This window comes from Melanostigma gelatinosum (assembly GCF_949748355.1).
Source record: "Melanostigma gelatinosum genome assembly, chromosome: 7".
Classification (NCBI taxonomy): Eukaryota; Metazoa; Chordata; class Actinopteri; order Perciformes; family Zoarcidae; genus Melanostigma; species Melanostigma gelatinosum.
The window spans coordinates 16,045,232-16,058,625 of record NC_136640.1 but is presented as its reverse complement, the minus strand read 5'-3'; the positions used below and the strand labels follow the sequence as shown (position 1 = coordinate 16,058,625).

At 43.2% G+C, this 13,394-nt stretch overlaps 1 protein-coding gene across 1 annotated transcript in view; it reads left to right on the top strand.

Moving 5' to 3' along the window:
- dph1 (diphthamide biosynthesis 1) overlaps window positions 1–9,441 on the top strand; it is a gene marked incomplete at its 5' end in the record, with an annotated part of 55,567 nt that extends 46,126 nt beyond the window's left edge. The window contains 3 exons of the mRNA XM_079272628.1: window positions 3,393–3,471; window positions 7,090–7,224; window positions 7,596–9,441. Coding sequence (XP_079128754.1) covers window positions 3,393–3,471; window positions 7,090–7,224; window positions 7,596–7,676 — 295 coding nt within the window. The 3' untranslated portion in view covers window positions 7,677–9,441. The remainder of the gene's footprint in view (window positions 1–3,392; window positions 3,472–7,089; window positions 7,225–7,595) is intronic.
- Between the last annotated feature and the right edge of the window lie 3,953 nt (window positions 9,442–13,394).

The window sequence follows — 13,394 nt, the reverse complement described above, 5'->3', positions numbered from 1 at the left end:
ATTTAGCCCATTTTATGTAAACTCAGAGAAATACACTTTCTAGTGTTATACCCAGTGGCCAGTTTAGAAGGTACACATATAGCTGATTAACTTTTAAAATCCTTTAATAGCCCTTTATCAAATTATATATAATGTATATGATTATCTCAGTGTGACCCAATAAAATGTAATAACACCACAGCCTCCAAAATGTCCATGAAGTTGAATCAACACCGTATCAACAGTTTCAACAAACGCTGAACATCAGAACCTTCATGAACGTAGCGTTTGCTGTGGGGCTGTTGTTGTAGACTGCATCGGTGTTTAGCTCGGCGTAGCTACATTCATCAGGATGCAATGCAACAACAATTATTTCTTTGTACTTTCAAAGAGTAGGGCTGGGTTTCATCTGAGAATTTTCAAGAATTTTAAACAGTTTAAATCCATACTTTTTTTTCAATATCTCACTCAGAGTGATATAAACTATAGAATCTCATTATAGTGAGAAACTCTCTCATCAAAGTATAATAAGAAAGAGGAATCTGAACAACCAAATTTCGGTCGAACGCGAAAAACGTAGGGAAGCTCAATGTCCAGCTGTGTTGGATACCATTGCATTTATTTGTCATAATAATGCCTTTGTCAATGTTTAATTTGTTTCCCCTGACAGCTCAGAAAAGTCTGTAAATACTCAGGCATCTTACCTGAGGCTGCCATAGATATTACAAAGCACCAGGTGTGTGAAGCTGTGTTGAAGGAGGAATAGAAGGATAGACTGAGAGGGCGACTGAGAGTCAGACAGTAGGGTGGTAGAGGACGCGTTAGTGCTCAGCACACTGTACAGAGCCCACCCCCAGGCTTTCTCTGTCATTAGACTCATATAAATAGAGAGACACCATTAGCATATGCTCTTAAGTGTGTAATTAGGCTGTCCCCAAGCAGGTTTTTAACTATTGTACAGATATCTGTACACCCACACACTTATCTCTACGAGACTTCAAATACCACCCTGTGCCTTGCAGTCTTTTATTGTTCTGTTTGAATTGTATTTTTTGACTCCACTGATATGGAATTGTTTGTTCTCATCCAATTAAGTTCGTGATTAAAGGTGCGCATTTTACACCCCCCCCCCCCCCCCCCCCATCATACTGCTTAAAGGTTGGCTGTGCCCTTTTGCCAGGTCAAGACTGAGTGTAATTGAATCGAAGCCGTGCAGGTGGAAGTCTCCCCAACGGTATCGGGGTGTAATGGGCCACAGCAGGTAATGCGGCTTGGCCAGGCCTGGAGCTAACATTGCATAGCACAAATGTCATGCAACCTCACCTTTATATATCACAGCGTAATCTGCACCAGTCCTGCATCCTGTTCCTCTAATTCCTTGCATGTCTCGAACGGTTCCTGTAGGGACTGAAGAGATAAGGTTTCCGCCAAAGTCGTATTCATACATTCCTCATTTCGGTAAATCTTTGCTTAGGAATAAGTTGTGAAGCAAGGCTCCACTGCCAGAGACAAGAGCCCACATTTTTGCTTTGTCTCTGCACCTCTTTCTCTGTTCTTTCCTCCAGCTCTCTCTTTGTTCCACTGCACCCCATCATGTGGGATCTCTACTGTGTTGGCTAGATTAAAGGCCAGATAAGGGCTGGAAATACAATTTGGGCCACATTCTGGGGGGGCGGGGGGGGGGGCAATACCAGCCATGGCACCATGCATTCTACTGAACTCAGTCGCTGTGCTAATATTAGAATGTTCCCTTCTGGGTCTGCGTATGTGCCAATCAGCTATCTGCTCTCTTTCATGCTGTCCATCTCGCTCTCCTCTCAGACCCTCCTCTCAATGCCAGCCCCAAGGATTTAGTGGAGGAGTCTTGGTTTGCTTTATTAATCACTGTTCCTCTTTTAACCTCTTCCAGTATTCTTTTCAGCTCATTCTACACACTACACACAGGTACATCCAGAAGAAGTGCATGTACATGGCTACACACATTCAAGTGTGCACACAAATGCAAACTGTCAGACTCCCCCGTTATGATTTGTTCCTTTTCCTGTGTGTTTGGGCGAAAGTGGTTTTGATACATGTGCAGTGTTCGGCTCTGGTTATGAATAGCAGCCGACGGACTTAAAGGTCATATCTCAGATTCCACATCGCCATCTCGACTCACCAAACTTACTGTAGGTCTCAGGAGATTGGTTCAAATAGCTCTGACTCAGCTGGCTCTCAAATGATGAATGAGTTGAGAAATTGTGTGAACGTTGGAAGATGAATACTAGACAGATTGTGACGCATTAGCGTAAACATGAAGGTATTCAAGTAATTAGGACAAAAAAAAGATTTATTTCAAGTGTTTTCCATCTATACTGCTTTACTCGCCTATATTCCTTTGCTTAAATCTCAAAAAGATGTATTCCTTTTGATATTTACCGAGATTTAATGTTATCTACAGAGCTCCTAAATGCACTGCAACTCAATTCATATTTGTCAATATATCTGATGGAGCTCCATCATTAGGCTTAGGGACAAGGGTCTGCTCCCTGAGTGAAGATGGAGCTGTGGACAGCATTGATCCGTGAAAGCTAACCCCTGTAGCCCCGGACGCTTCTCTCCGTCTCCATTTTCCCATTGTTCATTTTTTCCCTCCAGCTGTTTACATCCACGCCCTCCTCATCCCTCTCTCATGCATTTTCTAGAGTAAACACTTTTCTCCCTGCCAATCTTCCTCCTCTCTGCTGCCTCTGTTCTCTCTTCTCTTTGAGCTTGTGCCTTCACAATCCCCCTCCCTCTGTTTTCATCTTCATTGTTCTTTCTCCCTATCGCTGTATATCTGTGTCCTTTTTTTCTCACCCGCCTCCCCATCTCTCTCACGTACAACACCCCCCAGCCCCACCCCACCCCCACCCCACCCTGTCTGCCAGCTATGTAGGCTACCTCCGTGGAGACCGGGCTGGTGCGGCATTTTTTTTATTCACACTCACCTAACCGCTCCCTCTTTTCCTTCACTGCATTTCTTCTCTTTTCACCGCCGTTCACTTCTTTTCCTGTTTTGTTGTTTATGCCTCCTGCAACCAGTCCCCCCCCCCCCCCCCCTCCCACCACCACCAACACACAACTTCCTCCCTCTCTCTTCAGCCTCCCTCTTTCACTGGGCGGGCTCTGCATTCAGACTGTGTAGCGTGGCCGTCTTTAGAGCTTTTGCAAATCAGGACAGATCTCGCCAACAGATGCTGGAGATCAGGTGGAGGGAGGTTCCCTGCACGACCCATTGCATCACGTATCCACATGCAGCGTGCAGTCACATATGTGCCCTGCCTGTCGAATAGGACCGTCGGTCTCTCGCCCTCTCTGACTGCTTCTGTTTTACACACGCACACATTTGGATGTACATTTGAGCACAAATCTGTACCATCTCCTCCCTACAGGTGGATCCAGATCGCTTGTCCACGCCTTTCTATCGATTGGGGCACAGCCTTCTCCAAGCCCCTGCTGTCTCCATATGAGGTAAACATGCACTACAATGGAACTACTACAATGTTATCGGGAAGCGTTTGTAAGGGTTGTGAGTGTGTATAGGACTCATCAAGGCCTGCTTGTGCTGGGGATGAGGAATCGTGCCTACTCCCCTCCCTCTTTATTTCTCTCCCTCGATCCCTGCTATAAAACACACACACACACACACGGCCAGAAAACAGCATCTGCAGAAGACTAGCCCCCCCTACTGGCCACAGGATCACACAGACTCCATCACCCCTCCCCTCCTGCAGCTGTCTTGTTTTTCTAAAGAGAGAGAGATAGATTGGACAGCAACCCATAAAGATCCATTTCAAAGCAAGCGTTTGTTTGTGTGCCGCTGCAGCTGGTGTAGACACTTTGTGATGTGCTGGCAGTTATGTGCCATTATGAGACTTGGCTGGTTAGCATTTGATGTCGACTATTAATTTATTCAATGATTTCCCTCAAAGATATGCTGCTGATATAAAAGCTTGTGAAATGGCTGCGAGGGGAATTGCTGTCTTGGATATCGGAGTGTGATTTCAAATGGCTGCTGTTTTCCTCCGACTGCACAGCTGTGTGCGCACCGCTTGTGCTGCTCATACATTTCAGAACGAGGCCATTAAGAATAATGATAGCGCTCACCTAAGGAGAAAAAGTAATGATTGTTTTCTTTTCTTTCTGACTGAGGTCTATGCTGGTTCATGTGAAGTCTGAAATCACCCCGCTGTAATGAGGAAAGCAGCAATCTGTTTTCTTAAGCCTTTTTAGTTCGAGAGCTCACTTTGCTCTCCCCGCTAGCTATTTGTGAACAATGTCTGGCATTTAAATAATTTGCGGCCGCACTTGTGTCTATACGTGTGCGGTTGTGATGAGTCTTAATTCACCCACATCTCATGCCTCTGAGTGTATGTCTCAGCGCACTGTGCTTTTGGCATTTACAATGAAGATGAGTAACGAGATGGGAGGGTGGAGTGAGCAAGGAGAGGGGAGGGGGGGGGGGGGCAGCAGCATTTATTTTCAGTGCGTCTCATGTTATATTTATAGTCAATAAGACACACTTGGCTCTCCTGTCAGAGCAGGGATTAGCAAGAAGCTAGTTCCAAAGAGAGAGGCAGTTGGTGTGAGAGGCGAGAGAGGACGAGAGCAGAGGGTAAAAGCTAAGGAAATGAGAGCCGGGTGGAATCGGGGCCGAGGAGAGAAGAAAATGAAGAAAACTCCACCAGAAGGATGTTTGGAGAAAGGATTTATCCCAGCATACAGATTGTTTGTTTAATTAGGAGAAACACTAGGGAATGTGAATTTCATCCACATTATTAGCTGGATCGTTGAAGAACTTTATTATTTTGTCAAAGACACATACATACAGTAAAAATCAGATATGTGCTACGATTAGCCTTTTCTATAAATCTCGATGCAGAGAGCGAAGCAGAGAAAGCAAGACAGCAGTGCTTTGCGGTCAAAGAAAAGAAAATCTAATTAAAATGAATAAAACAAAAATGAAAACATAAGAAGACATACAGTAAGAAGTTAAAACATAGAAAACATGGTAGCTAAAGCCTGTCTGAACAAATGTTTTTTTTTATAGTCCATAGTCTTAAAATGTGCAGGAGGATAACGGACCTAAGAGCTCAGCCCGTGGTGTGGGCATGCACAAGGTCCATGATGTACTGTGGGGCCAGGCCATGTAGGGCTATATAAGTAAGCACCAACATTTGAAAATGAATACTGAAATGTACTGGAGGCCAGTGCAGAAAGGTTGAAATAGGTGTAATATGTGACCATCTGTTGGATTGTGTTAAGAGCCAAGCGGCAGCATTTTGTACCGTTTTTAAACAGTGAAATGTGATGAGATAAGAGCGAGCATAGCTTCACCATTTCTTTGACGGAGCAGAGCTTAGTTTGGCTATGTTTCTAAGTCAAAAGAAATTTGATAGGAGTCAGCGTCCTAATGTGAGCATCAAAAGTCATGGATTGGTCAGAAATCACATGAAGTTCACACAGACTAGTCCAAGAAGATGAGGATATGGTGCCAAGATTTTGCCTGATTGCTGAGTGAAGGTTATTTGGAACAGTAATCAGGACTTCAGTTTTATCTGCTTTTAACTGCAGGATGTGCCATTTGGTTCCTAATTGCATTTCAACAGGCATTCAGAAATGCTATGAGGCTCATCTGGTTTAAATGAAAATCACAACTGGATGTCATCAGCGTACAATGAGAGGAGATGTTGCTGAAACTATTGATAATGTGCTGTATATGGAAAACAGAATGGGTCCCATGATCGATCCCTGGGGAACACCACATGGAAAAGCAGCCGTGTCCAGCACAAATTCAGCTGTAGACACCAACAAAGTCCTATCTGAGAGGTAATAAGAGAACCACTCAAATAAGGTCCCGTAAATATTCAGGATTTAGCCTGTGGATTACAAGGTTGTCAACAGTATTGAATGCAGCGCTACGGTCCTCTCAAACCAAAACTTTACAATCTACATCATCTGCAGCCATTCAAATATTATGTTTGACCCCATGCAGAGGTGTTTTGGTGGAGTACAGTTTATGGAAACTAGTTTATTTATATAGATATCAGACAGCCTGTGCAGCTCCAGTATTTGAACAAGTTGCTTTGATAAAAGAAAGGGGGTTCAGAAACAAGCCTTTAAGTTCTCTTGGGACAAGGGGTCTACGTTTGGTGGGCACCTGTGTTACACTTGTAAAATATGGAACAATATAAAGAATAACCTCTGTAAGATACATCTTTGGTACTTCCTTGGAAAAAGTCAAATCATATCTCTATCTCCACAGCCATTGCAATTATCCTTTTTGTTTCTTGTTCACATGAACGTATAAAAATAAGCATGTTTACGGGAGTGTTGTGTTTCTGTTTCTATTTGAAGATACAGCCGGTACACTACCTTCGGTAGTAGTATCGGTGTTGGTACACACCACAGCAACAAACTAACACTGATGAATTATGTCCCACTAGAATAGAGATTTCATCACTTTCAAGCTGCATTTTCTCATTTCCTTTGAACTGAATTCTCCAGTGCGTCACATGACTTTCTCATCATATTTCCATACATCATTGAAATTATCCCAAATTGTATGATGCTCAAGTTGGATCTTGCCGTCGAACTTGTCTGAAAGATGTAGGAGGAGGTGGATGAATTAATGAACGCAATAAATGCAATAATCAAATGATTTGTTCCTTCATTCAGCACGCTTGTTGATTCATCTGTTCAGTCGTTCAGCTGCTCCTTCTTTCATTCAGAATCAATATTCACAGGCACTTACCTTCCATACGGAGCAGTCTGCACTTATGTCACTGCACTGTCATGCCTGTGCTGTTGCTCTCCTCTAACAGATGTTGTGTCATGCAGTGCAGCTGCATAGGGATAACATGACAACTCTGCCTGTTATCCAAGCTTAATATTATGACACCTGTCTTGTCTGTTGCGACTTCTCATCACTGTGTGGTTTCCTGCAGCTGCTTTGTCCAAAAACTGCAAACACAGTACTAAGTGATGAGGGGGGAGGGGGGGACTTCAGGATCGTGTACGGCCATTTAAGTGGGCTGGTATTGCACTTTCTTTACCTTATTTGTGATTATCCGTCTCACTATCTATCAGGCAGCTGTAGCTCTACAGGAGGTTGACTGGAAGGAAGTCTACCCCATGGACTTCTACTCCAATCAGAGCCTGGGACCGTGGGCGCCCAACCACCCTGACAACCAACCTGTGCGGCCCACGCGCAGACAGACTCGGGTAAGCAAGGGGTGGGAGATAAAAGAATGAATGGCAGAGGAGAGAGGAGAACCACACTGTGTTCAGCATGTGTGTGACTACTTTTATCAGTATGTCGCCACACTGACACCCAGTGGCAAAATAACAACACGACCATGTATCTGTATGTCTCCCTCAAAAGGGCGTGGTTTTGACATTGCCCTTGATTTGCATCATGAATGTTCTCATTTATTTGATGAATGTATGAACGATAGTTAGATATGCAGTTAATTGCTGTAGCGTGAATACACCCTGCAGACGCCATATTGCCTCATATTACCACTAATCTGTCTGAGGTAGGTGCTGTCACTATTCCAAGTGTTAATGCCATCCCTCTGCCTGCCTGCCTGCAGAAACCAGGCTCGGAGCCAGCCCTTCCTACCAAGCAGTGTGCGCAGAACCAGTGCGCCCCCTGTGGCTGTCAAGGGAAATGACACATCGTGTCCAGCTCAGTCTTTGACTCGCCTCGTGCCTGCCGGTGCCGCTGCCTCTGCTAGTGGCTGGAGGGAGGTCAGGCCAGAAGAGGGGAGAGCGGGTATTTGTCCAGACAGTCTATCAGTGAGCAGAGCTAAAGCCAAGAGGAGCCCTTCAGCCGCTCCTCAAATGGATTACCACGCCATAAATAATCCCTCATTTTACAGAACAGCAGATCAAACCAAATTCATTTTCTCTTAATCACGTTTTCGGCATGTGCTCAGAGCTCGCGACGCAAGCAACCGAGAGAAAAGCTTGTGTGTCTGAGGTCATGCATGTTCACGCGAGTCACATTCCCATGAAGGAGCCGTTCTCTGCTGTGTGCTAAGATGGAAAATCTTCCTGCACAGGAACGTGTGGGCACTTCTGCAATGCACACGCGGCTTTTGTGATAGAGAGAACACGTGAGGTGACCTTGAGTATGTTAAATAGAATGAAAGTGTTAATGTGGGGGGGGGGATCTAGCCAAATGCAGTCAGCCTGTCCTTGGGTAAAGCACTGTATGTCTTCCCTTCATGCTATGCTTCCAATCATAGATATATTGTGTGATGCACTTTAGTTTGGTGTCCAGTCAAACTGCAACAATAAATCTGAAATGGAACCTTGCTTCTTGTGCGAGTGTGTTTGATGAAGTCGGTGCCATGCTGAAGGGATGGGCTTCTTTTTAAGCCCTCGGTCTTAAAAACAGTGCGAGTTCCTATAGATGAGCGCAGTGCTACTGTATTCACGACTGCGCTCCATCCTCATTATTTATTGATGGAGGAGCCTGTCAATAAATAAATAGATAAACCCTCTATTGCTGTTCGGCTGCCACACTGATTGACAGCAGCGAGCTGTGGCCCCAGCTGATCCCGAGAGCTTGTGAATTCTCCCCACATTGCAGCACATAGTCTCCAGTGGGGATGATCTTCTGTGAGTTTTGTTATTTGCCTACAACTACTAGGCTTCTCTCGTCGCTTTCCACCATCGTATCTCCTTGGCAACAGAGGCCTGTGTGATGCAGCCCGTCCCGCCAGATGTCTTTCTCATCATGTGTCTCTCGTGCCCCTCTAGTGGCTGTTATTTTGAAGAGCTCAGTACTTGCTATAGTACAGGGTGTGATGCGGCCAAGAATAAATTATTGGGCAGCAGAGCTCTCTCACAGTTGATGTTTGATTTGTTTTTTGACGCACTCTACCGGGGGGAAAGAGGGGAGAAGTTTAATACATCCTCTCTTTCTCTTCTCCCCATCTACAGTATATGTGCAGTTTTTAATCTCCAAACCTAAGGATTTGTTTTGCCTTCAGATATTAAATAATTGCCGATTTTCACACCAGAAAAAAAAGGATATGTTTTAAAAACTGTCCTAGCTGGCAAGTCATACCTTTTGTGTGATAGCTGTAGAATTTAAACCATTTAAGACACAAAAGATGGAATTAAAGGGGATTTAAAAACTGTAATTGTGAAGTCAAATAGGGCCCTTACATTGCAATAAACTAGAAGTCTGAACACCTTAATGTATGCATACCACTGTAGAATGTTTGATTATCTTATGAGTATTTCTGAAATGTGTGACATTCTCATTTTTAACATAGATGGTGTTTCTTTTTGATAGATCATTCATAGACATCTGTAAAGTCATGAAGATCATATTAAATATATTCAGTTTTTGTGTGTATATAAATGTGTTGTATCCTAATTCCTTCTCACTCTCATTCTCATTGATTATTGATTTGGAACCATCCCATCGATTGTTGCTTTGGAAACATAGATCCATGTTGACAAATTGCAATATAATCAACAAATGTCTACTCTTACTCCTCAATAGCCTTCACCAAACATGTGGTATTCAACACTTTAAATAAAAGCTTGAAATAAATAATCATCTTTATTTCGTGCTTCAAAGAAAGTCAAAGAATACTTATTTTGCAGGCCGATCTTTAAGAATAACCTCTTGAATTTTACAAGATCAAGATACAAAAGACACTAAAACATTGTGCTGAATTAGAGTAAATTACTGGCTACTCGTTGCATTAATTTCACAGCAAGTTACTGTCACATTTTTATTGTAAATTATATTAAAATCACAGCTGTATGGTTTGACTTCACAGATAGTTATGGAATTTTACGGGGATTTGATTTCACAGTAAAACACCCATCAGATGATCAGAGCAGTATGGCGTTGTAGAATTACAGTTCAGTAATCCCACAATGCTTCACCAAGTTCAAACTGAAATGTTTTGTTTAATCGTCCCCCCTGCATTGATATCACTATACAATTACAGTATTGTGAAATATCTCAGTTAAAGCCTGCAAAGTACTAATAGTGTAATTTATTGTGAAATATTGCAGTTAAATATAAAGATTCTGTAAATATAATGTACAATGTATGGCTGAGTGTGCCAGTGAGACATAAATGTCTTGTTGGTGTGTTTAGTCGTTGCATTGTCCCACACTGATGCAGTGTGTGTGACCCAGCCTGACCTTTATCAACTTGCTGCAGTCTTTGTTCTTGTTTGTTTTAATAACACTACTGAACTATTTTACAGTCATAATTGCTCCTGGTAGAGCACAATGTGGAAAAAAATCATAACCCTGCATGTGGGAAATAGAGAAAACACAAAATCGTGAAGTTGCACCAATTCTCCTAAACTCCATAAAAGTGCATTTCTGAGCAGTTGGGTGGATCTATTTCAAAGCATATTGTGTTTACTTGTCTGATCCACTGATCTGTTTTTGCTCTGCCAGTCGCTGACTCGCGGCTTTGCGCGTAATGTAAACCCCAATCAGTCTCTTCTCTCAGATTCCGTACCAGCTATGCAGACCGCTGAGTGACCACTAGGTGGCACTGTTTGCATAGCTTATTTGCAGTCCTGTAAGGCATTCGAGTCACACACTTCTTCACTGTGGAAAGGCTCTGCTGGGCATGGCAGCATGAGAGAACCCAGCGTACCTCTGGAACTGGTGTATGCAATTCTTTCCAGATGTGGTAGCAATTCGATTCCCCGCTCTTTCATCCTCCTTGGCGTCCCGTTTCCTTCATTCTCCCGGGCTGCTCCCTGCCTGTTCTGAACGTGTTCGCCATCACACTTCCTCTGCCATCAGCACCCAGTTTCTTGTCCAGAGGGCGCAGCTCACCATCGAGAATTCGTGACATGTTTATTAGGACTCTGCAGAGGTGGCGGGTTTGAGCCTGTGCTTTACACAGCGGGGTGCTCAGGTAATGCACTGCTCACGGTGATACCGTGATATACCCTGACTGCACGGCCAGCTGGTTGCCATTGGTGCCCCAGCGCTTGTTTGCGTAGCAACAGGAAGCTGTGATGTGACTCAAAAGCCATCAGCTAATGCCCTCTCGACAACCACACGTCATCACACAACCAGACATGTTAATTGGAATAATATATTTCAGTAAATATGAACTGGTTGCCTGGGTCAATGCTTTTCTGTAGCTTGGTCTGGTACCTGCGAGCCGGTAAAATACTGTATGTAAGCACCCGAGATGTTTTTAGTTGTTTGCAGTTTTTCTCAATTGCTAAAACACTAAATCCCATTGGCTGAACAAAGTTCTCAGTTGCCTGAACTCATTTAGCTGATTGTGCAGTCTGTTGTCAATACCTTAAACTGTGTCACATGGTGAAACACAATTTGCAGATCTCACTTCGACTTTTCAGCAAAACTCGAAACACATTCTCAGTCTCAAAACACATTCTGCACTCTAATGCACATGTCATCCATACTGGTAAACACAAGTGGCAACAATCAAATAGAAATAGAGAACACATGTCATTGATTTCACTCAAAATTGATTTCACTTGTATCAAATGATGTGACACAACCAATATAAGCCAGTTTAGAGAGCAAACAGGTGGTTGAAGGTGGGAAGGAGAAAGTCTGAGAATGGATAGAAGAAACAATGTGAGAGGACATCGTGCTTCCTATTTGTTACAGTAACAGTACTGACTGCTGGTTGCAGGTTCATATCAACAAAGAACAAGAATTACAGTATCACAGAGACCAAGGACACGTTTGTGAGATGCAGGGTACAGTACTGTAAAAATAGGGGTACAAAGAGGAGGAAGAACAAAAGAAATTGCAAAGAGCAAAGCACAGTAGTCATTTCTGATCAATTTTGAGCGACTGTAATATAACATGTTTTCGTTCATATGAAATTTGTTTTGAGATTAAAAATCGACTTCTCCCTGAGAACTATATGTTTTGAACAATGTGCTTTCTATTTATTGGTGTATTGTTTACTGACTGCTTGACGGTGTATATTATTTTGATCACTTTGTTTATGATTTGAGAGCAGTGTTTGATTTTGAGCACAGGTAAAACTGTTTTGAGGCGAAAGTTTCATTTTGCAAGAGGATTCAGAGGTTTTGTAAATAGTGCTTGAAGATGAGGTTTTGTGTTTACAGTAGAGTTCTGAATTACATTTACCCACTCGCTAAGTAAATGCACTATCCTAGCCCTTTGTTTGTCATAGTTTAACTGATTCTCATGTTTGTCATTATTACTGAACTTTTCTGATAAATCTGGCGTGGGTGGAAAAAATCAAATCTATGTTATGACTCACTACAACAACAAAAAAATAGAAGAGGAGTTTTTTCTTGCACATTTGTTTTTTTCCACCAGCGTTGCTTTGAGGCAAACTGTGACTTCAGAAGGCCACATGTGACTGGGGCTGAGCAGGGAAAGGAGTGGCAGTCGAGGGCATGTATATAAGATACACAACAGAGTGACTAGAAGTCTGTGTTTCAGAGCTGTTCCCCTGGTTATTTCAATTCCCCAGGAGGGGCCTCGGAAGAAGAGCTGCATGTTGTCGGTGTACAAAGTGTGTCTGCATGCTCTGGATATTTCAGTTAACATGTTTCTGAAGATAGGAAGCTCGTCTTTGCTTTTGCACATATTTTACAGCATGTGTAACTCCAAAAGTAGCTTGTTCTACAGTAAGCTGGATTTGCTGAGCCTTCGTATTGTGTGTTGTTTTCACATTTTGCTCTGGAGCATCAGGTAGGCAATGTAAGAGCAAATTAGATTAGCAAGTGAAGGGAACAGGTCCCTTGAAGGGAGAATTAGACAGAAGGGAGAACAGTTAACTTAGTCAACAGCCTGTTGTGTTCATGTTAAAACTAGTCTAATTGCAAATGTTTCTTTGATTTAGTTGGGTAATCGTATCCTCGCGGTGGAGATTAGCAGCTATGTGTTTAACAAGCCCTTGATCTGCATCCCTGTGGAAATTTGAACAATAAATGATGATGTCTAGAGGCTGCTGACTCTGTGTGTGTGTGTGTGGGAGAGAAGATGCCTGGGCGGCCGAACAGCAATGTGAAGGAAGGTTGCTAGAAGGTTGAATACGATTCTTTAGTGGGCAAATAAATAATAAGTGGTGTAAAGAGATGACTAATGCTGCGTGGGAGGTCAGCCTGTCCCTGATCATCCAGCCAAGAGCCACCCCAGCACAGGGCTGTGACAAAGTCACCTTCTTCCTCAACCCACTCTGTCCTGCCGTGGATTGTCTGCGTTTTCCTGTCATGATGTGATCTTCCGTTTCTGTGTAATTAATGTGGCCCCTTCGTACTCAATCTAGTGGGAAGGGGCCACTGATTTTCCTCTGTTGCTTTACTTGAAGGTTTTTCTTCGAATAGAACTGTGAGGTCATAAACTTTCGAGACATTATTCTGAATTCTTGGGAT